Below are 20032 nucleotides of genomic sequence, written 5' to 3' on the forward strand. Positions count from 1 at the left end.
CAGCTCTTAATTTAAATATCGCAATAATTTATTCTACTTCTCTTTTCTTACTATATATAGAACTAGGAATCTTTCTTCTATCTTCGTTTTATTTGACTTTAACAAATCATCTTTTTTTGTATTACTGTGCATTCCCTCCATCTAAATTGAAAACTTTTATAACTGAAAGCCTCACGAACGACGTTCGCTAATTGATGTGTAATACATTTTATTTGGACGTTCGCCCGCCAAGTTAGCCGACAGCGCGAATACGATGCGCTGGCCCCAGATCGAACCCGCCCGGCGGATTAACGACGAGGGACGGTGTGCCAGCCAGCCTTGGTGTGGTTTTTAGGCGGTTTTCCACATCCCACTAGATGATTACTTGGCTGGACCCCATTTCCCGCCTTAGTTACACGATTCGCAGACATTTGAAAACGTTCACACCATTTTATGGCTTACATCAGATGCAGACAGCTAGGGTACACTACTTCTGTCCCAGGGGTACATCGTGGCGACAGGAAGGGCATTATGCCACCCTCTGCACTAACACTGCCAAATCCATAGTAACAGGGCCGACTCCGCATTGTGGGATAAATGCTCAAGAAAGTGATGATGATGACATTTTATTTGGACATTCCACAGCTTATGTGTGTTCAATGGCGCCAATTTTTCTCAAGAGGACTTTTAAAACAGCCGGTGTGTTTTCGTGATCTGACACCACGGCTTTATTTTGTGGAGGAGTTAAATGACGTTGTTCAAAAAGAGAAAGTGAATACACGGAAATACTGCATCACACGTCACATCTAACAGCGTGTCCATCGGAATCGAAACTAGCCGGTGGCGTCTCTGACGTCTGCACCTGCGACTACATACATACTGGGCAAACCACAGTGAAGTGCATGGCAGAGGATACTTCCCACTGTTCCCTTTCCGATGCCTACAGAGGGATGCATTGAAGATTGTAGTACATTTGTAGATTCCTCACTTAAAACTAGTACTTGAATATTTGTGAGTAGCTACCACGGGATTGTCTGCATCTCCCTCCAAGTGTCTATCTGTTCAGTATTGGAGCATCTCCGTGACTATGTCCTAGCGGTGAAACAAATCTATGACTATGCATAAGCCCTTCTTTGTATCTTCCCTGCTAGTTCTGTTTGGTATAATCCCACACGATGACTCTTCATCCAAGATAACACAGTGCGTCGTCCATATCAAGAAATCCTCAATCCAGTCACAAATTCCATTAGATACGGCGTACTTCGTATTTTCGTTAGCAAGTGTAGTGGAAGAAACGATTCATATTATTTTCTGAAGAAGTACTGTGTCTATCTGACCGCCTTGAGACGTGTCTTTCAGGGTGCATGTGACAAAAGCGCGAGTTTGCTTTCGCATGACCGAATCCGTAGTGGTTAGAAAGGAGGAGACAATTAAGTTTCAGATACCACATTCCCTTTAAACTCAGAATATCTTCTGAGATTCTACAGCAAGCGTTTGTCAAGGATGCAGGACGGTAGTCACTTTTGTTACCCTTCTAGTGGACGGGAGTGAGCTGTGCTTTCTTCCAGCTACTTTGTGCAGATAATGCAGTTATCTGAAATGAAGTATTGTGTGAAGAGAGTCACAGAGGTCCTGAAAGCACTGCCTGAAGACAGGCAAAAACTATCGTTTTTAAGGAATGAATCTAGGTATATGTTAGAGACAGAGCTGTACAGATTCGATGCTTACTTGTTAGCCAGGCAGGCATATATTCCTTCTGTGTCACTACGGCAAGAAAACTGGGGATTTTATTTGTCCTTTCTTTTTTCATTTAGGCATATTTCGAGCTTATTTATTTCGATAGGGACAGTTCTGTCTGCAACTTCATCCAATTTCGACAAGTAATAGCTATCCTTAAAGCAAACCATCATCAGGTCACCTCTTAGACATGTTTTCTGTAGTAAGCAGAACCATCTCTGAAAATCGAGATTCTTTGCACTTAAGAACTGAAGATGCCTATTATACTGCAACGCCAAGTAAAGTAACGTTTTGAAAGTTTAGTTTCTGTAACCTTAGTGTGTTTCAGTCATGTGTGAGGCTTTTTATACCAATTTTAATTACTGTTGCCAGTATGTGTATTGTGGATTCGCTAAGTGGCCAAAATAATTCATTCTAAATTCCCCAAATGTTTAGCAAACACAAAGTTCGTTTTTCATATCATGTTAATCTAAAATGTACATGATGAAAAAAGAATCTTTTCTTTCATAGTAAGCCTTTTTCGTACTGCGTTGCATACTATCAGAATATAGTTTTTAATGTCCACTGAGCCATGTCTTCTTCCCATTTCAATCAATGTTTGACCTGAATTTTGAAAGCCTGTATACTGCTTAAAATGCCTGGGCTAGCAGGACACAGCGGATTATGTTGTGGAAAGGGGCCAAAATGAGTTCCTCTCAGTTGCACTCAACATACAAACTTTATTTATCAACACACAAGATTACAAGAAGGATGCAAAACACTCAAAACTTTAGTCGACCTCATTTGATTAACTTTAGATCGGCTGAAGGCCACATTCAAAATTCAAGACACAAGGCTTAAGCAAATTTAAATACAAGGTTCTTCTGGAGGTTTCGCCCAAGAATATCTTCTACATCTTCAATCTAATCGGTGAAGGCCTTAGCAATTTAATTTTAATTTAACTATGCTGGAGGTTGCATATTAATCAATAAGAGGAGTTTCAGTCAAAAGGGAGAATGCCTTATCTTAAAACATTTCTTGCAAATTGGGCTGAAAGCCCCATTCAAAAGCATAACAGTCTTATGCCTTAAGGACAAGAGGAGAAGATAAATTTAAGAGATACTGAAACTCGGCTGAAGGCTGCTCACCAATAAATAATTTAACGGCTTAAGCCCTAGAAGAAGAGTTTCAATTTTAAAGGGCAGAAGGCCATAACTGAAAACATTTCATATAAAATAAAGAATAACAATCTCATCCCTTAAGGGCAAGACATTAATTTAAGAGATATTAATACTCGGCTGAAGGCCATATGTCAACAAAATACGTTTAACGCCTTAAGGCCTAGAAAGAGTTTCAATCTAAAAAGCAGAAGGCCTTATCTTAAAACCTCTCCAGTAAAACTCAGTTGAAGGCCCCATATAAAAATATAACAATCTCATGCCTTAAGGGCAAGACAAAAACATTAATTTAAGAGATACTGATATTCGGCTGAAAGCTACACATCAACCGAATAACTAAAATCCAAACAAGGAAATTACTACATAACACACAAGGAACAGCGCTCAGAAGATTCCAAGGGTCGGCCTGTCGAAAGACTTCTTAATCTGGAGGCAACCCAACCGACAGACGGCCGACCGACCAATCAACCAAATCAGTTCCGCTCCACGCAACCAGCAAAACGACCACAAGATTTAAATACACGACACACAGAATATTGGCGCCCACAGCTGTCGAACTACACGCCGCGCTGGACAGCAACAACACGACGAGGAAAATACACTGCCTAAAATTCCGTCAACGACCAGGGCAGGTAACCGGAACGTCAACGGCCACAAGGCAGAAAATACCGCTGGTGAACTTCCATAACAGGGAATAAGTTAAATTTCACAGGAAGACGGCTGAAATCTTAGCCGACTTAAATACACGCACGTTGTTGCTCGGGGAATGTCCCAAAAGCGACGACCAGGATCAAACGAAGAGATGTAAACAAGTGAGGCTCAATAGTATGTTGAGGACTGAACTTTCATGTCCAAGATCGGTGGGCGACGAACTTCGTAGCAATGGCAAGCAGCACCTCACAATTCAACCACGTGTGTACACCGCCAGTGTCTCCAGCCCGACTCGGGGCGATGGGGGCTTGCCTGCTGCTCCACGCCAACCGACCGACTGGACTGCTGGTCCGACCGCGACTGCTGCTCCGTCGCGACTGCACTGCTGGTGCGTCTCCCACCCACTGACTACCCGACACACGAGGACACAGAAATACTATCAGTCGCTCCAGAAATGGTACGACATTGCGGTTACCGATACGCGCTGCTGCTGCCACTCACTGGCAAGTAAGGCAGGAAGTTAGTGGCGCCAGTAAATGGAATAAGAAAACGAGGCGGCAGTACCGTAATAGAAGATGACAAACAATTAATGGCATGAACACGACCCGTGCATGGCTCACTGCTAAAGGGCCTCAATTTTTGCCACACACTTCCACACATTTGTCAGCCATTACATCTTCGCCATCTTTCAAAACAAACACATCAAAAAAAGTTTTGCATCACCTCGCTTCCGAGAGTTCCAGAACCTGTACAGAGACCTGGAATTAGCCCGCATCTCGTGGTCGTGCGGTAGCGTTCTCGCTTCCCACGCCCGGGTTCCCGGGATCGATTCCCGGCGGGGTCAGGGATTTTCTCTGCCTCGTGATGACTGGGTGTTGTGTGCTGTCCTTAGGTTAGTTCGGTTTAAGTAGTTCTAAGTTCTATGGGACTGATGACCATAGATGTTAAGTCCCATAGTGCTCAGAGCCATTTGAACCATTTTTTAGACCTGGAATTGAGATCAACATAAACATCATTTCCGCCATTTTTATTGCTCATGAATACCACACGTTGCATGTTATACCACCATACAGCGAGATCTTCAGAGGTGGTGGTCCAGATTGCTGTACACACCGGTACCCCTAATACGCAGTAGCACGTCCTCTTGCATTGATGCGTGCCCATATTCGTCATGGTATACTACCCACAAGTTCGTCAACGCACTCGTGGTCCAGATTGTCCCACTCCTCAGCGTCGGTTCGGCATAGATCCCTCAGAGTGGATGGTGGGTAACGTCGTCCATAAATAGCCCTTTTCATTCTATCCCAGGCATGTACGATAGGGTTCGTGTCTGAACAACATGTTGGCCACTCTAGTCGAGCGATGTCGTTATCCTGAAGGAAGTCATTCACAATATGTGCACAATGGGACAGTGAATTGTCGTCCATGAAAATGAATGCCATGCCAATATGCTGCCGATATGGTTGCACTATCGGTCGGAGGATGGCATTCACGGATCGTACAGCCGTTACGACGCCTTCCATGGCCACCAGTGGTGTGCGTCGGCCACACATAATGCCACCCCAAAACAGCAGGGAACGTCCACCTTGCTGCACTCGCTGGACAGTGTGTCTAAGACGTTCAGCCTGACCTGGTTGCCTGGAAACACGTCTCCGACGATTGTATGGTTGAAGGCATATGCGACACTCATCGGTGAAGAGAACGTGATGCCAATCCTGAACGTTCCATTCGGTATGTTGTTGGGCACATCTGTACGGCGCTGCGTGGTGTCGTGGTTGCAAAGATGAACCTCGCCATGGACGTCGGGAGTGAAGCTGCGCATCATGCAGCCTATTGCACACAGAGTCGAAACACAACATCCTGTGGCTGCACGAAAAGCGTTATTCGACATGGTGGCGTTGCTGTCAGGGTTCCTCCGACCCATAATCCGTAGGTAGCGGTCATCCACAGCGGTAGTAGCTCTCGGGCGTTCTGAGCGAGGCATGTCTCTATCTCCTCCATATCCGATCAACATCGCTTTGGTTCACTGCGAGACGCCTGGACACTTCCCTTGTTGAGAGACCTACCTGGCACAAAGTAAAAATGCGACGCGATCGAACCGCGGTATTGACCGTTTAGGCATGGTTGAACTACAGACAAGCTGTGTACCTCCTTCCTGGTGGAATGACTGGAACTGATCAGCTGAGGACCCCCTCCGTCTAATAGGCGCTGTTCAAGCTCGGTTTTTTACATCTTTGGGTTGGTTTAGTGACATCTCTGTACAGTAAAAGGGACAGTGTCTGTGATACAATATCCCCAGTCAACGACTATCTTCAGGAGTTCTGGGAACCAGGGTGATGCAAAACGTTTTTTGATGTGTGTATTTATGAAGCGAGGAAACTGCTTGTACTAAAATGTCGTGGCATACTCGAGGTCCCCAAATGAGTGTTTAGTAACTGTTTACACCATTCGCATTGCGAGACACCTACCGATTTATTGAAATCTGCCTCATATAGAACACGAAAACTTTTCCTCTGCTGGACCTGGGCTCTGTTTCGTGACTTGTATACATTCCCCAATTCTTAATTCCTCCTCAATTTGCTTTACGTTTGATTTGTTCATTTTTCTGCTCCAACCGTTATGATACATGATCTGCAGTGAAACTATCCACGTGAAAATACAGCTGGCTGTTCTGTAGTCACGTTAGATTCACAGCGCAGCCTCTAGTCGAGTGGAGCAGGCTGGGCGACTCCCTTGAAGCTTGCTGGGCTACCGGAAACCCATGTTGGCCGCCTTTAACCACTGTGCTTCAGTACACATTTACTCTGCGGTTTCCTTTACAGCGGGTTGGACTGCTTTAGTGGTTGCGGCGGAGACAGGAGCAGGTAGGCTCGAAGGAGAATTTTTGCACCTCCGACTCCAAACCCCTACGTTTTTTTTTTTTTTTTTTTTTTTTTTTTTTTTTTTTCGCTCAACTGCGTGGTTATCAGCGAAACCCCTACGTATCGCTCCAGTAGGGATCGTGAAGGCAAGATTAGACTAGCATGCACACGGGCGTTTAAGCAATCATTGTACACTCCCTCCATATTGTTGCTGTGGTTCTAAGTCCAGAGACTGGTTTGATGCAGCTCTCCATGTTACTCTAGCCTGTGAAAGCCTCTTCATCTCTGAATGACTACTGGGACCTACATCCTTCTGAATCTGTTTAGTCTATTTATCTCTTGGGCTCCCTCTAAGATTTTTACCACCCACGCTTTCATCCAATACTAAATTGGTGATCCCTTGATGCCTCAGAACTTGATCTACCAACCGATCTCTTCTTCTAGTCAAGTTGTGCCACAATTCCTCTTCTCCCCAATTCTATTCAGTACCTCCTCATTTGTTACGTGATCTACCCATCTAATCTTCAGTATTCTTCAGTAGCACCACATTTCGAAAGCTTCTATTCTCTTTTTGTCTACACTGTTTATAGTCCATGTTTGACTTCCATACAAGGCTACACTCTATATCAATACCTTCAGAAATGACTTTCTGAGACTTAAATCTATACTCGATGTCTACACATTTCTCTTCTTCAGAAACGCTTTCCTTCCCATAGCCAGTATACATTGTAAATCCTCTCTACTTCGACCATCATCAGTTATTTTGCTTCCCAAATAGCAAAACTCACTTACTACTTTAAGTGACTCATTTCTTATTTTAATTCCTTAGCATCGCCTGATTTAAGTTGACTACATTCCACTACATTCATTTTGCTTTTGTTGCCGTTCATCTACTTATATCCTCCTAATCGGTTCAGCTGTTCTTTCAGGTCCTTTGCTGTTTCTGACAAAATTACAATGTCGTCAGCAAACCACAAAATTTTCATTTCTTCTCCATGGATTTTAATTCCTACTCCAGATTTTTCTTTTATTTCCTTTACTGCTTGCTCAATATACAGACTGAATAACATCGGGAATAGGCTACAACCCTGTCTCACTCCATTCTCAATAACTGCTTCCCTTTCGTGCCCCTAGGCTCTTATAACTGCCATCTGGTTCCTGTACAAATTGTTAATAGCCTTTCGCTCCCTGTATGTTACACCTGCCACCTGCAGAATTTGAAAGAGAGTATTGCAGTCAACATTGTGAAAACCTTTTTCTAAGACTACAAATACCAGAAACGTAGGTTTGCCTTTCCTTAACCTATCTTGTAAGACAAGTCGCAGGGTCAGTGTTGCCTCGCGTGTTCCAACATTTCTATGCAATCCAAACTAATCTTCACCGAGGTCGGCTTCTACCAGTTTTTCCATTCGTTTGAAAGAATTCGTGTTAGTATTTTGCAACCATGACTTATTAAACTGATTGTTCGGTAATTTTCACATCTGTCAACACCTGTTTTCTTTGGGATTGGAGTTATTATATTCTTCTTGAAGTCTGAAGGTATTTTGCCTGTCTCATACATCTTGCTCACCAGGTGTAAGAATTTTGTCATGGCTGACTCTTCCAAGGCTATCAGTAGATCTAATGGAATGCTATCTTCTCCCAGGGACTTGTTACGACTTAAGTCTTTCAGTGCTCTGTCAAATTCTTCATGGAGTATCATATCTCCCATTTCGTCTTCATCAACATCCTCTTCCACTTCCATAATTGCACTCAAGTACATCGCCATTGTGTAGTCCCTCCATATACTCTTTCCACCTTTCTGGTTTCCTTATTTGCTTAGGATTGGTTTTCAATCTGAGCCCTTAACATTCAAGAAAGTGGTTCTCTTTTCTCCGGAAGTCTCTTTAATTTTTCTATAGGCCGTATCTATTTTACCCCTAGTGATATACGCCGCTACATCCTTACATTTCTCCTCTAGCCATTCCTACTTAGCCATTTTCTATTTCCTGTCGATCTCATTTATGAGACGTTTTTACTACTTTTCGCCTGCTTCGTTTACTGCATTTTTACATTTTCTCCTTTCGTCAATTAAATTCAGTATATCTTCTGTTACCCAAGGATTTCTACTGGCCCTCGTCTTTTACCTACTTGATCCTCTGCTGCCTTCACTATTTCGTCTCTTAAAGCTACCCATTCTTCTTCTACCGTATTTCTTTCCCGTGTTCTTGCCAATCGTTTCCTAATGCTCTCTCTGAAACTCTCTACAACCGATGGTCCTCTCAGTTTATGCAGATCCCATCTTCTTACATTCCTACCTTTTTGAAGTTTTTTTCAGTTTCAATCTAAAGTTCATAACCAATAAATTGTGGTCAGAGTCCACATCTGACCCTGGAAATGTCTTTCAATTTAAAAACTGGTTCGGCCGCCCAGGGTGGCCGAGCGGTTCTAGGCGCTGCAGTCTGGAACCGCACGACCGCTACGGTTGCAGGTTCGAATACTGCCTCGGGCATGGATGTGTGTGATGTCCTTAGGTTAGTTAGGTTTAAGTAGTTCTAAGTTCTAGGGGACTGATGAGCTCAGATGTTAAGCCCCATAGTACTCAGAGCCATTTTTTAAAAACTGGTTCCTCAATCTCTGTCTTTCCATTATACACTCCTGGAAATGGAAAAAAGAACACATTGACACCGGTGTGTCAGACCCACCATACTTGCTCCGGACACTGCGAGAGGGCTGTACAAGCAATGATCACACACACGGCACAGCGGACACACCAGGAACCGCGGTGTTGGCCGTCGAATGGCGCTAGCTGCGCAGCATTTGTGCACCGCCGCCGTCAGTGTCAGCCAGTTTGCCGTGGCATACGGAGCTCCATCGCAGTCTTTAACACTGGTAGCATGCCGCGACAGCGTGGACGTGAACCGTATGTGCAGTTGACGGACTTTGAGCGAGGGCGTATAGTGGGCATGCGGGAGGCCGGGTGGACGTACCGCCGAATTGCTCAACACGTGGGGCGTGAGGTCTCCACAGTACATCGATGTTGTCGCCAGTGGTCGGCGGAAGATGCACGTGCCCGTCGACCTGGGACCGGACCGCAGCGACGCACGGATGCACGCCAAGACCGTAGGATCCTACGCAGTGCCGTAGGGGACCGCACCGCTACTTCCCAGCAAATTAGGGACACTGTTGCTCCTGGGGTATCGGCGAGGACCATTCGCAACCGTCTCCATGAAGCTGGGCTACGGTCCCGCACACCGTTAGGCCGTCTTCCTCTCACGCCCCAACATCGTGCAGCCCGCCTCCAGTGGTGTCGCGACAGGCGTGAATGGAGGGACGAATGGAGACGTGTCGTCTTCAGCGATGAGAGTCGCTTCTGCCTTGGTGCCAATGATGGTCGTATGCGTGTTTGGCGCCGTGCAGGTGAGCGCCACAATCAGGACTGCATACGACCGAGGCACACAGGGCCAACACCCGGCATCATGGTGTGGGGAGCGATCTCCTACACTGGCCGTACACCACTGGTGATCGTCGAGGGGACACTGAATAGTGCACGGTACATCCAAACCGTCATCGAACCCATCGTTCTACCATTCCTAGACCGGCAAGGGAACTTGCTGTTCCAACAGGACAATGCACGTCCGCATGTATCCCGTGCCACCCAACGTGCTCTAGAAGGTGTAAGTCAACTACCCTGGCCAGCAAGATCTCCGGATCTGTCCCCCATTGAGCATGTTTGGGACTGGATGAAGCGTCGTCTCACGCGGTCTGCACGTCCAGCACGAACGCTGGTCCAACTGAGGCGCCAGGTGGAAATGGCATGGCAAGCCGTTCCACAGGACTACATCCAGCATCTCTACGATCGTCTCCGTGGGAGAATAGCAGCCTGCATTGCTGCGAAAGGTGGATATACACTGTACTAGTGCCGACATTGTGCATGCTCTGTTGCCTGTGTCTATGTGCCTGTGGTTCTGTCAGTGTGATCATGTGATGTATCTGACCCCAGGAATGTGTCAATAAAGTTTCCCCTTCCTGGGACAATTAATTCACGGTGTTCTTATTTCAATTTCCAGGAGTGTATAATCTATCTGATTATCTGTGTCTCCAGGTCTCTTCCACGTATACAACTTCCTTCATGATTCTTAGCTATGATTACGTTATGCTCTGTGCAGGCGGCTTCCTCTTTCTTTCCTTACTCCCAGTCCATATTCACCTGCTACTTTTCCCTCTCTTCCTTTTTCTGCAATCTAAATCCAGTCAGTCCCCCATGAGTATTAAATTTTCGTCTCCCTTAACTGTCTGAATAATTTCTTTTATCGCAACAACAAAAATTTTTACTCTTCATCATCTGCGGAGCTAGTTGACATATAAACTTGTACAACTGTGGTAGGCATGGGATTCGTGTGTATCTTGGCTACAGTAATGCGTAACCTATTGTATTTATAGTAGCATATCCGTGTTCCTAACTTTTTATTCATTATTAAACCTCTTCCTGCATTACCAGTATTTGACTTTGTATTTATAACCCTGTATTCACCTGACCAGAAGTCTTGCTCCTCCTACCACCGAACTTCACTAATTCCCACTATATCTAACTTTAAACTATCCATTTCCCTTTCTGAATTTTCTAACCTACCTGCCCGATTAAGGGATATGACATTCCACGTCCGGTCCGTAGAACGCCAGTTTTCTTTCTCCTGATAACGACGTCCTCTTGAGGTAGTCCCCGCCCAGAGATCCGAAAGGGGGACTATTGTACCTCCGGAATATTTTACCCAAGAGGTCGGCATTATCATTTAATCACAGAGTAAAGCTGCATGCCCTCGGAAAAAATTGCGGCTGTAGTTTCCTCTTGCTTTCAGCCGTTCGCAGTACCAGCACAGCAAGGCCGTTTTGGTTAGTGTTACAAGGCCAGACCAGTCAATCATCCAGACTCTTGCCCCTGCAACTACTGAAAAGGCTGCTGCCCCTCTTCAGGAACCACACCTTTGTCTGGCCTCTCAACAGATACCCCTCCGTTGTGGTTTCACCTACGGTACGGCCATCTGTATCGCTGAGGCACGCAAGCCTCCCCACCAACAGCAAGGTCCATGGTTCATTGGGGGGGTGGGGGGGGGGTGGAGGGGGGATTCCCTCAGTACATGACTGAAACGGGAAAAGCCCTAATAGAGTGGTAAGCACCCACTGCCATTCTACATCTACATCTACATATCTACTTATATACTCCGCTAGCCACCAAGCGGTGTGTGTCGGAGGGCACAATTCGCGCCAAAGTGATATTTCCCCCCTTTGTTCCACTCGCGGATCGCGCGAGGGAAAAACGACTGTTTGAACGCCTCAGTATCAGCTCTTATATCCCTTATCTTTGAATGATGATCATTACGCGATTTGAAAGTTGATGGTAGTAATATATGCTCTACATCCTCGGTGAAGATTTGATTTCTGAATTTAGTGAGCAGCCCCTTCTGTGTGTCCCACTTCAAACTTTCTATGAGATTTGTAACGCTCTCGCAATGGCTAAATGTACCAGTCACGAATCTTGCCGCTCTTCTTTGGACTTTCTCAATCTCTTGAATCAGACCCAACTGGTAAGGGTCCCATACAGACGAACAATACTCCAAGACTGGACGAACTAACGTATTGTAAGCTATTTCCTTTGTTGAAGGACTGCATCGCTTCAGGATTCTACCAATAAACCGCAATCTAGCGTTCGCCTTACCCGTTACTTGTGTAATCTGATCATCCCATTTGAGGTCATTTCGAATAGTCACACCCAGATACTTGACTGATGTTACCGCTTCCAAAGACTGATCATTTATTTTGTACTCAAATAATTAATGGGAATTTTCGCCTTGTTATACGCAGTAGATTACACTTATTAATATTGAGAGATAACTGCCAGTCATTACACCACGCATTTATTTTCTGCAATTCTTCATTGATTTGTTCACAACTTTCGTGTGATACTACTTTCCTGTAGACTACAGCATCATCGGCAAACAGTCTAAGGTCGCTGTCAATACCATCAACCAGATCGTTTATGTAAATCGTATAAAGTAGAGGACCTATTACGCTGCCCTGGTGCACACCTGAAGTTACGCTTGTTTCTGTTGAAGTCACACCGTTCAGGATGAAATACTGCTCCCTGTCTGTTAGAAAACTTTCTATCCAATCGCATATGTCATTGGATAGACCGTAAGAGCGCACTTTTTGTAACAAGCGACAGTGCGGAACTGAGTCGAACGCCTTTCGAAAGTCGAGAAATATGGCATCAACCTGGGAGCCGGTATGCAGAACCTGTTGTATGTCATGCACAAAGAGGGCCAGCTGTGTCTCGCATACCGCTGTTTCCTAAAACCGTGCTGGTTTCTGCAGATGAACTTCTCAGAGTCTAGAAAGGTCATTATGTCTGAACACAAAATATGTTCTATGATTCTACAACAAAATGATGTCAGTGAAATTGGCCGGTAATTATGTACATCTGATTTTCTACCCTTCTTATAGATTGCTATGACCTGGGCTTTCTTCCAGTCCAGTGGAACTTTCCGCCGTTCCAATGATCTCTGACAGATGACGGATCCGAATGGTGCTATATTTGTAGCATAGTCAACATAAAATCTTACGGGGATACCGTCTGGGCCAAATGCTTTTCTGGCGTCTAAGGATCTTAACTGTTTTACAATCCCAGATACACTAAACACTATGTCAGCCATCCTTTCGTATGTTCGATGATTGAAAGAGGGAACGGTGCTGCAGTCCTCTATCGCAAACGAGTTTTTGAAAGCTAGGTTTAGAATTTCGGCCTTCTGTTTTATCATCATCAGTTACATTACCCGTTCTGTCAGCAACAGAAGGTATTGAATTATTTGTAGCGTTCATAGATTTTACGTACGACTTTCAAAGTTGTTTTCAGAGTATGGACATACAGGTATACGCGGATGTACAATCATGTATACGTAAGCACATTCCTGTAGGATAAAGCGTTAGTTTATACAATGTGCAATATTTTGGCTGAGGACTAAATTGTTCAAGTCTGACATTGTCGGTTGAACAGTGCCGTAGTATTCACCATTTATGTGTCTCCTCAGCAGGGTGACACAGATCGGCGGTGGAAAACGTCTTCAACTGGCGAAGTGGGGCACAAAAAGCCAGCTGGCGTATGTATACGAAAACAACATCTACTACCTGACGTCGCCTGACGCTGAACCAATACAGATCACCAAAGACGGGGTACCGAACGTCGTCTTCAATGGAATCCTGGAATCATATGCTGGCGGTAAGTTGTGCTGTATTATCTGCCGAGTTTGTTGTGCCCAGTTGTGTCTGTAGCCTGCTGACTGTACAACAGCACTTCAGACTCATAGTACGTGCTAAAGAATTAATATGCGGTTTGCCCATATCCCAGTTTGACCTATTTGGATAAGAGAACTCTGGAGAATCATGTTTTATAAATATGCTCAACATCAGCATCTACTCCTCACGTCAGCATGATAAAAACCGGCATCTTTTCCGGCGTAGGGTTATACAGGGTGACACCGAGAAATGGGAGCATTTCCATAATCCAATAAAACTAGAAGTGATGAAGGAAAGAAATTGCATTCATAGTAATTGAAACCTTACAACTTTGCCATTTACGAAACATTGATGGCATTCATAATTTTTTAAAAATTACTCCTTTTAGATGGCGTCCCCCTGTCCGAATACATTCGTGAAATCTACTGCTGAGTTTCCTCATTGAACGTTGCAACATGTCAGCTGGGAAACTGTGAATTGCATACCGAATTCTCTGTTGTAACTCATCCAGGGCTCTTGGTCGAGTCGTGTAGACACAAGAAAAAATCACAAACAGATAAATCTGGCGATCTAGGGGGCCAGGGAATGTTACCGAATAGTGAGATCACACGGCTGCCAAATAATTATCGCACATACGCCATTGATTGCCGTGCAGTGTGTGATGTCGCTCCGTCCTGTTGAAACCAGGCATCTTGAACGTTTGGAAAGTTGTTCAATGCAGGTGTAACGAAAGTTTGTAACATCTCCACGTAATGATCGGCATTGAGACTTAGTGTGTTTCCTTGTTCATCTGTGAAAAATTAGGGTCCGATAATCCCATGTGATGAAACACCACACCATACTGTACTAGCGTGTAAAGGGCTCTCATGAACGTGATTAGGATTTGTGTTTGCTCAGTAACGGTAGTTCTGAAATGTGCCTCACCTGACATCCACAACTTGTTTAGAATTTTATCGCGATTGTTTATTTTTGTTATCATTTGTTGACAGAATCTTAATCGTAACCAGTAATCATTGTCCTTCAATTGTTGAACCATCTGTAGTTTGTACGGACCAAATTTTAAATCAAGATGAAGAATTCTGCGAACACTCTCCCGGGACATTCCAGCCACTGCTGCTTGCTTACGAACTGAACGCCGTGGGCTCCGTAAGACAGACTCGCGTACAACATCAATGTTTGTTAGAGAACGCACACTTCTTGGTCGTCCTGTTGGTTTTTCTTGAGGGCAGATCCAGTCTCTTCAAAGTTCTTAATCCAACACTTTATCGCATGTTTCGACGGAACGGCATCATGACGTCCTAAATTATAAAAACGTCGAAACTCCCTCTACGCCGCTACCAAACTATCATTGCTTTTATAAGACATTTTTATGGCTAACACACTCTGTTGTCCTTTCCACGGATCCATGATTACTCAAATGGCGGAATGTTTACTCACTAACTGTCATGAACCCGCAGTGCTGCCGCCTGCCCATGGCTGCCACTACTCGTTTCAAAAATTCCCGTTATTTTGTGTCACCCTGTATTAATAAGCCCAAAGATTATACCGACTGCGGCAGAGTCTTGATTACCCAGGTCAATGCGGGTCCGAAACTGCACGCAAAATCGAAAAACACGACTAATTCAAAATTATCATGGAATTCAGTCCGAGAGGCTAAAATTCGTGTGGACGTGCCCTTCCAGTACAAACAGTTTCGTCGGCGTTGTTCTGGTTCTGCGAGAGGATTATGCTGTTCGTTGTGACTGATGAAATCATCGCAAAGAGTTTCTGTTAACTCTTTGTAGCAGGTAGTTTATAGCCCAGAATAGCAGCGTCTCAAGCAGTATAGCGACGTTTAAATCGAGTCAGTCATCTTAATGAAGCCTTAAATCTTCAGAGTTCCGTGGAACTCTGTTGCATGTTCTTTTAACATCGGACCTGATATTGGAAATCCTTCTGCTCTCTTCTGGTTGAACCGCTAATGCAGTGCTTCATCTAGTTTAGCGTAAGGTGACGTTTCGAGGCACTTAGATCCACACTCTGATGATACGAATGGGCTATCAACTTTGGTTGCAAAATGTAGCGCCTTTTCTTTATCTTTCCTTCACGTCTCTCGCTGTTTGTGTGCCTATACCATAAACCTGAGAACGTTGGGCAGCAGATTCCCCTTTTTGTAAATTTTCCAGAACTCAATTCGATCGTCAGAAAATCACAACTGCGTGTATGTCTCATCCTCCTAACACTTGTAAGCGGCCCATAACTTCAGTAATAACAAGAAATGAAACGTTATTATGCTAATAGTAATTGTCAATGAGTCATTATAACAGCTACGGTATTACTGAGACCCATCGGCGACTTGGAAATTACGATCAACAAAACATTCCCCCTGGCGATATTTAACAGTATGCTTTCATTGTCTCAACATGGGGCAAGAACTCAGAAATGAACTGTGTCACAATCAAACCTATAGCATTTTCTTTTACTATGGACTATAACTAGCTTGGAAATTTAGCTCCTAGCGAAAAGGCTAGACAAATATACAAGGGCTATTCAGAAAGTAGGGAACGTTTCCGTCTGACACCGTTAGGCGCGCGCCGATCTCGTATATTTTGATATGTACGTGCTCGGCAGCTCAGTCGGCATACATCCGTGAGAGCGGGAGTGTCTCTGCGATTCTGGGTTTTTCGATATTCGAATTTGAAATGTACGCTGCAATCGAAAATCCCGCCAGTTGTGAGTTGCGGTATATGATAAGGTTTTTGTTGGAAAAAAACTAAAACCTATAGAAATTTGTCGTGAATTGTGCGAAGTATACGGCAACAACGTAATGAGTGTGTCATAGCATTCAGGAGTATATGTTCTCGGATGTTAGCAATTCAGAAGCAAAAAACAGCGACGCTTCCTTATAATTCCGTTGTTCTGACGGTCAATTGGAGACGAGAAAACATTTCTCAATCGTTTCACGTAACTGACCACACACACAGCGCATGATCACGACACGGGTTTATTTGACTGGAGTAAGTCTCTGAGTGAACCAGCATCTTGTTTCAGATGTGGCATGACATAGGGCCAGTTAGCCAGAAGTATTACAGTAGCCTATGTTTCTCGAATAGACCCAAGAGGACCACTGGACTTCAACTCCCTCCTCCATAGGGACTGCCATCAACGGTGTGGCAGGTCCTCACTCCACAAAACACTGTGGGCAAGTTTGGACTCGAATCGAGGACAATAGAGCGAGGACTGGCGGTCATCGACTAAACACCACAGCCCTGGCTTCCCTCGCCGACCGGCGATGGGTGGTGGGAGAGCTTCACCCCACCACGGTATCAGCCTGCTGTCTCAGGGTCGAGCGCCGCCAAACGTTCATGAGTTAGCGCTATCGGTTACGAAGTCGGCTGGATTAGCAATGTGAAATGAACTAGTGCTCTTTTGATGAAGATGTGTGCTAAAGTTAAGCTTTTCACAAAATGTTTCTTGCTCGTGTCCTCCGCTACAGTGTGATATTTTTTGTTTCTTTCACAAGGTATGTCAGTTGACTCCTGAACAACCAGTGCCTGAAGAAACGAAATAATGTTCCAGCATGGTCCCACCCAGTGAAGACAGTGGGCCAGGATGCATCGCTGTTGTTTTCTCCCGACGGAAAGAAGCTGATCTTTACCCAGAAAGACGTCTCCTCAGTGGCCAACGCCAGATTCGTTTACTACGGCAGACCTGGAGCCCTGGAGAGTCAGTACGCTAACCTGGTTACCTTCCGCTTCCCCAAGGTAAATTTTGCAGCGATGCTTTGTTATATCGCACATACACCAGCAGTTTCACTAGTCATTTGAAGAATGTCTAAACTCCTTATCGAAATGGCAATGAAGTGAAGCACATCTAACATGCAGTTTCCATACAACATACAGCACCGCATTTTAATTTTTTAACGGATGTAGTAGTATTGTACTACATAGCCCTAAGATGTTCGAAACAAGATTTTCAGTGCTAGCAGTGTAGTTTGTTAGAACTGTTTTGCTGAAACATAGTGATATATGGAGTAAATTGTAGCCGCGCTGGATTAGCCGAGCGGTCTAAGGCGCTACAGTCATGGACTGTGCGGCTGGTCCCGGCGGAGGTTCGAGTCCTCCCTCGGGCATGGGTGTGTGTGTGTTTGTCCTTAGGATAATTTAGGTTAAGTAGTGTGTAAGCCTAAGGACTGATGACCTTAGCAGTTAAGTCCCATAAGATTTCACATACATTTTAACATTTGAGTAAATTGGCGCAATTCTATTTACTTATACGTACCAGCGAATACTACCAAAAATTCTAAGAGAATCGGTTCTATGAATCGATTTTGAGACAAAATTCGCTGTTTTCGGTACAAAATTACTAAATTCGAGTTGAATCCGATGATAAAGAGTTTTTTAACACATAATTCTGACATCCCAATTAGCCTCCTGCTCTCAAGTTGAGAACGACGACGGTACAGAACAGCCGCGCGGGGTTAGCCGAGCGGTCTAGGGCGCTGCAGTCATGGACTTTGCGGCTGGTCCCGGCGGAGGTTCGAGTCCTCCCTCGGGCATGGGTGTGTGTGTTCGTTCTTAGGATAATTTAGGTTAAGTAGTGTGTAAGCTTAGGGACTGATGACCTTAGCAGTTAAGTCCCATAAGATTTCACACACACATACACACACACACACACGCACACACACACACACACACACACACAGTACAGAACAACTCCGAAGACGCCCACACCTGCTCAGAGTAACCACTCGCAAACAGTAAACGAAGCTTCAGCGATTGTCTTTATAATAAATTCCATGTTTTCTCACTGGAGACTAATTTTACACTCATAGGGACCACAAACCAGTGGTTGAGTTATCGGGGCCGCACTCCCGTGTTCCAGAGCGGTCAGCACTATCCATGCCTAAGCGTAGGATACTTTCCCTCATCTCCCTCAATTATACCATTAAACACAAGCCCGCCGCACAACACGAAAATGAGGGCGGCAACGTCGGCCATTCGAGGAACCAGACCCGGCGTTTGACCAGACATACCGGTTGGTTATAATTAAACTTTTCCTATTGAACACGTTATAACAAGGAACCTAATCACCGTACGGAAACCAAACTTGGTAGCATTAATGTCAAGGACATGGGGAAGAGAAATAATGCAGAATCTATTCAACTGAAACACTTTTAATGTGCTACTAGGTACATCATACGATTACAGACAAATGCAGCAAGATCTGCAGCGGATAGGCACTTGGTGCAGGGAGTGGCAACTGACCCTTAACATAGATAAATGTAATGTATTGCGAATACATAGAGAGAATGATACTTTATTGCATGATTATATGATAACGGAACAAACACTGGTAGCAGTTACTTCTGTAAAATATCTGGGAGTATGCGTACGGAACGATTTGAAATGGAATGATCATATAAAATTAATTGTTGGTAAGGAGGGTGCCAGGTTGAGATTCACTGGGAGAGTCCTTAGAAAACGTAGTCCATCAACAAAGGAGGTGGCTTACAAAACACTCGTTCGACCTATACTTGAGTATTGCTCATCAGTGTGGCATCCGTACGAGGTCGGGTTGACAGAGGAGATAGAGAAGATCCAAAGAAGAGCGGCGCGTTTCCTCACAGGGTTATTTGGTAAGCGTGATAGCGGTACGGAGATGTTTAGCAAACTCAAGTGGCAGACTCTGCAAGAGAGGCGCTCTGCATCGCGGTGTAGCTTGCTGTCCAGGTTTCGAGAGGGTGCGTTTCTGGATGAGGTATCGAATATATTGCTTCCCCCTACTTATACCTCCCGAGGAGATCACGAATGTAAAATTAGAGAGATTCGAGCGCGCACGGAGGCTTTCCGGCAGTCGTTCTTCCCGCGAACCATACGCGACTGGAACAGGAAAGGGAGCTAATGACAGTGGGACGTAAAGTGCCCTCCGCCACAGACCGTTGGGTGGCTTGCGGAGTATAAATGTAGATGTAGATTACATACCGATACCATTACTTCCAAAACAGGGCTCGAGATGGCGCCCATGAGTGTCGAGAAGAGTCTGAAAGCGCAGGATTGCATTCTGCACAGCAGTACGAAGCATGTGCGTAGGTATGCTGGCTATCTTTCTTGTTACGCTGCGCTTCAGATCAACACATGTGTGAATGTTGCCCAGTTAAACTCTGTCCTTCAGGTAGCCCCACAACCAGAAATCGCAGGGAGTGAGATCTGGAAACGATAGGCTGGTAGTTCGACCGATTCAAAATGTGTTTCGGAGAAGCAGATGAATTCACGAGCGATATGCGGTGGCGCCCCATCTTGCACGAAAACTGTCGAGTTCAATGCGTCTCTCTTCTGTAGAGCGTGTATGTCACGCTGGCGAAGCTTATAGCAGTAACGCTGGCCAGTCACACTGCAC

General features: G+C 44.9%; 1 protein-coding gene across 3 annotated transcripts in view; it reads left to right on the forward strand.

Annotated features, from left to right (window-relative positions):
- LOC126190795 (venom dipeptidyl peptidase 4-like) overlaps positions 1-20032 on the forward strand; it is a 366367-nt gene that overhangs the window by 143995 nt on the left and 202340 nt on the right. For 2 of the 3 annotated variants that reach the window (XM_049931343.1, XM_049931345.1), the window contains exons 7-8: positions 13450-13637; positions 17213-17397. In XM_049931343.1, coding sequence (XP_049787300.1) covers positions 13450-13637; positions 17213-17397 — 373 coding nt within the window. The remainder of the gene's footprint in view (positions 1-13449; positions 13638-17212; positions 17398-20032) is intronic. The other variant, XM_049931344.1, reaches the window with a different exon arrangement.

This window comes from Schistocerca cancellata, chromosome 6 (genome assembly GCF_023864275.1).
Source record: "Schistocerca cancellata isolate TAMUIC-IGC-003103 chromosome 6, iqSchCanc2.1, whole genome shotgun sequence".
NCBI classification, from domain to species: domain Eukaryota; kingdom Metazoa; phylum Arthropoda; class Insecta; order Orthoptera; family Acrididae; genus Schistocerca; species Schistocerca cancellata.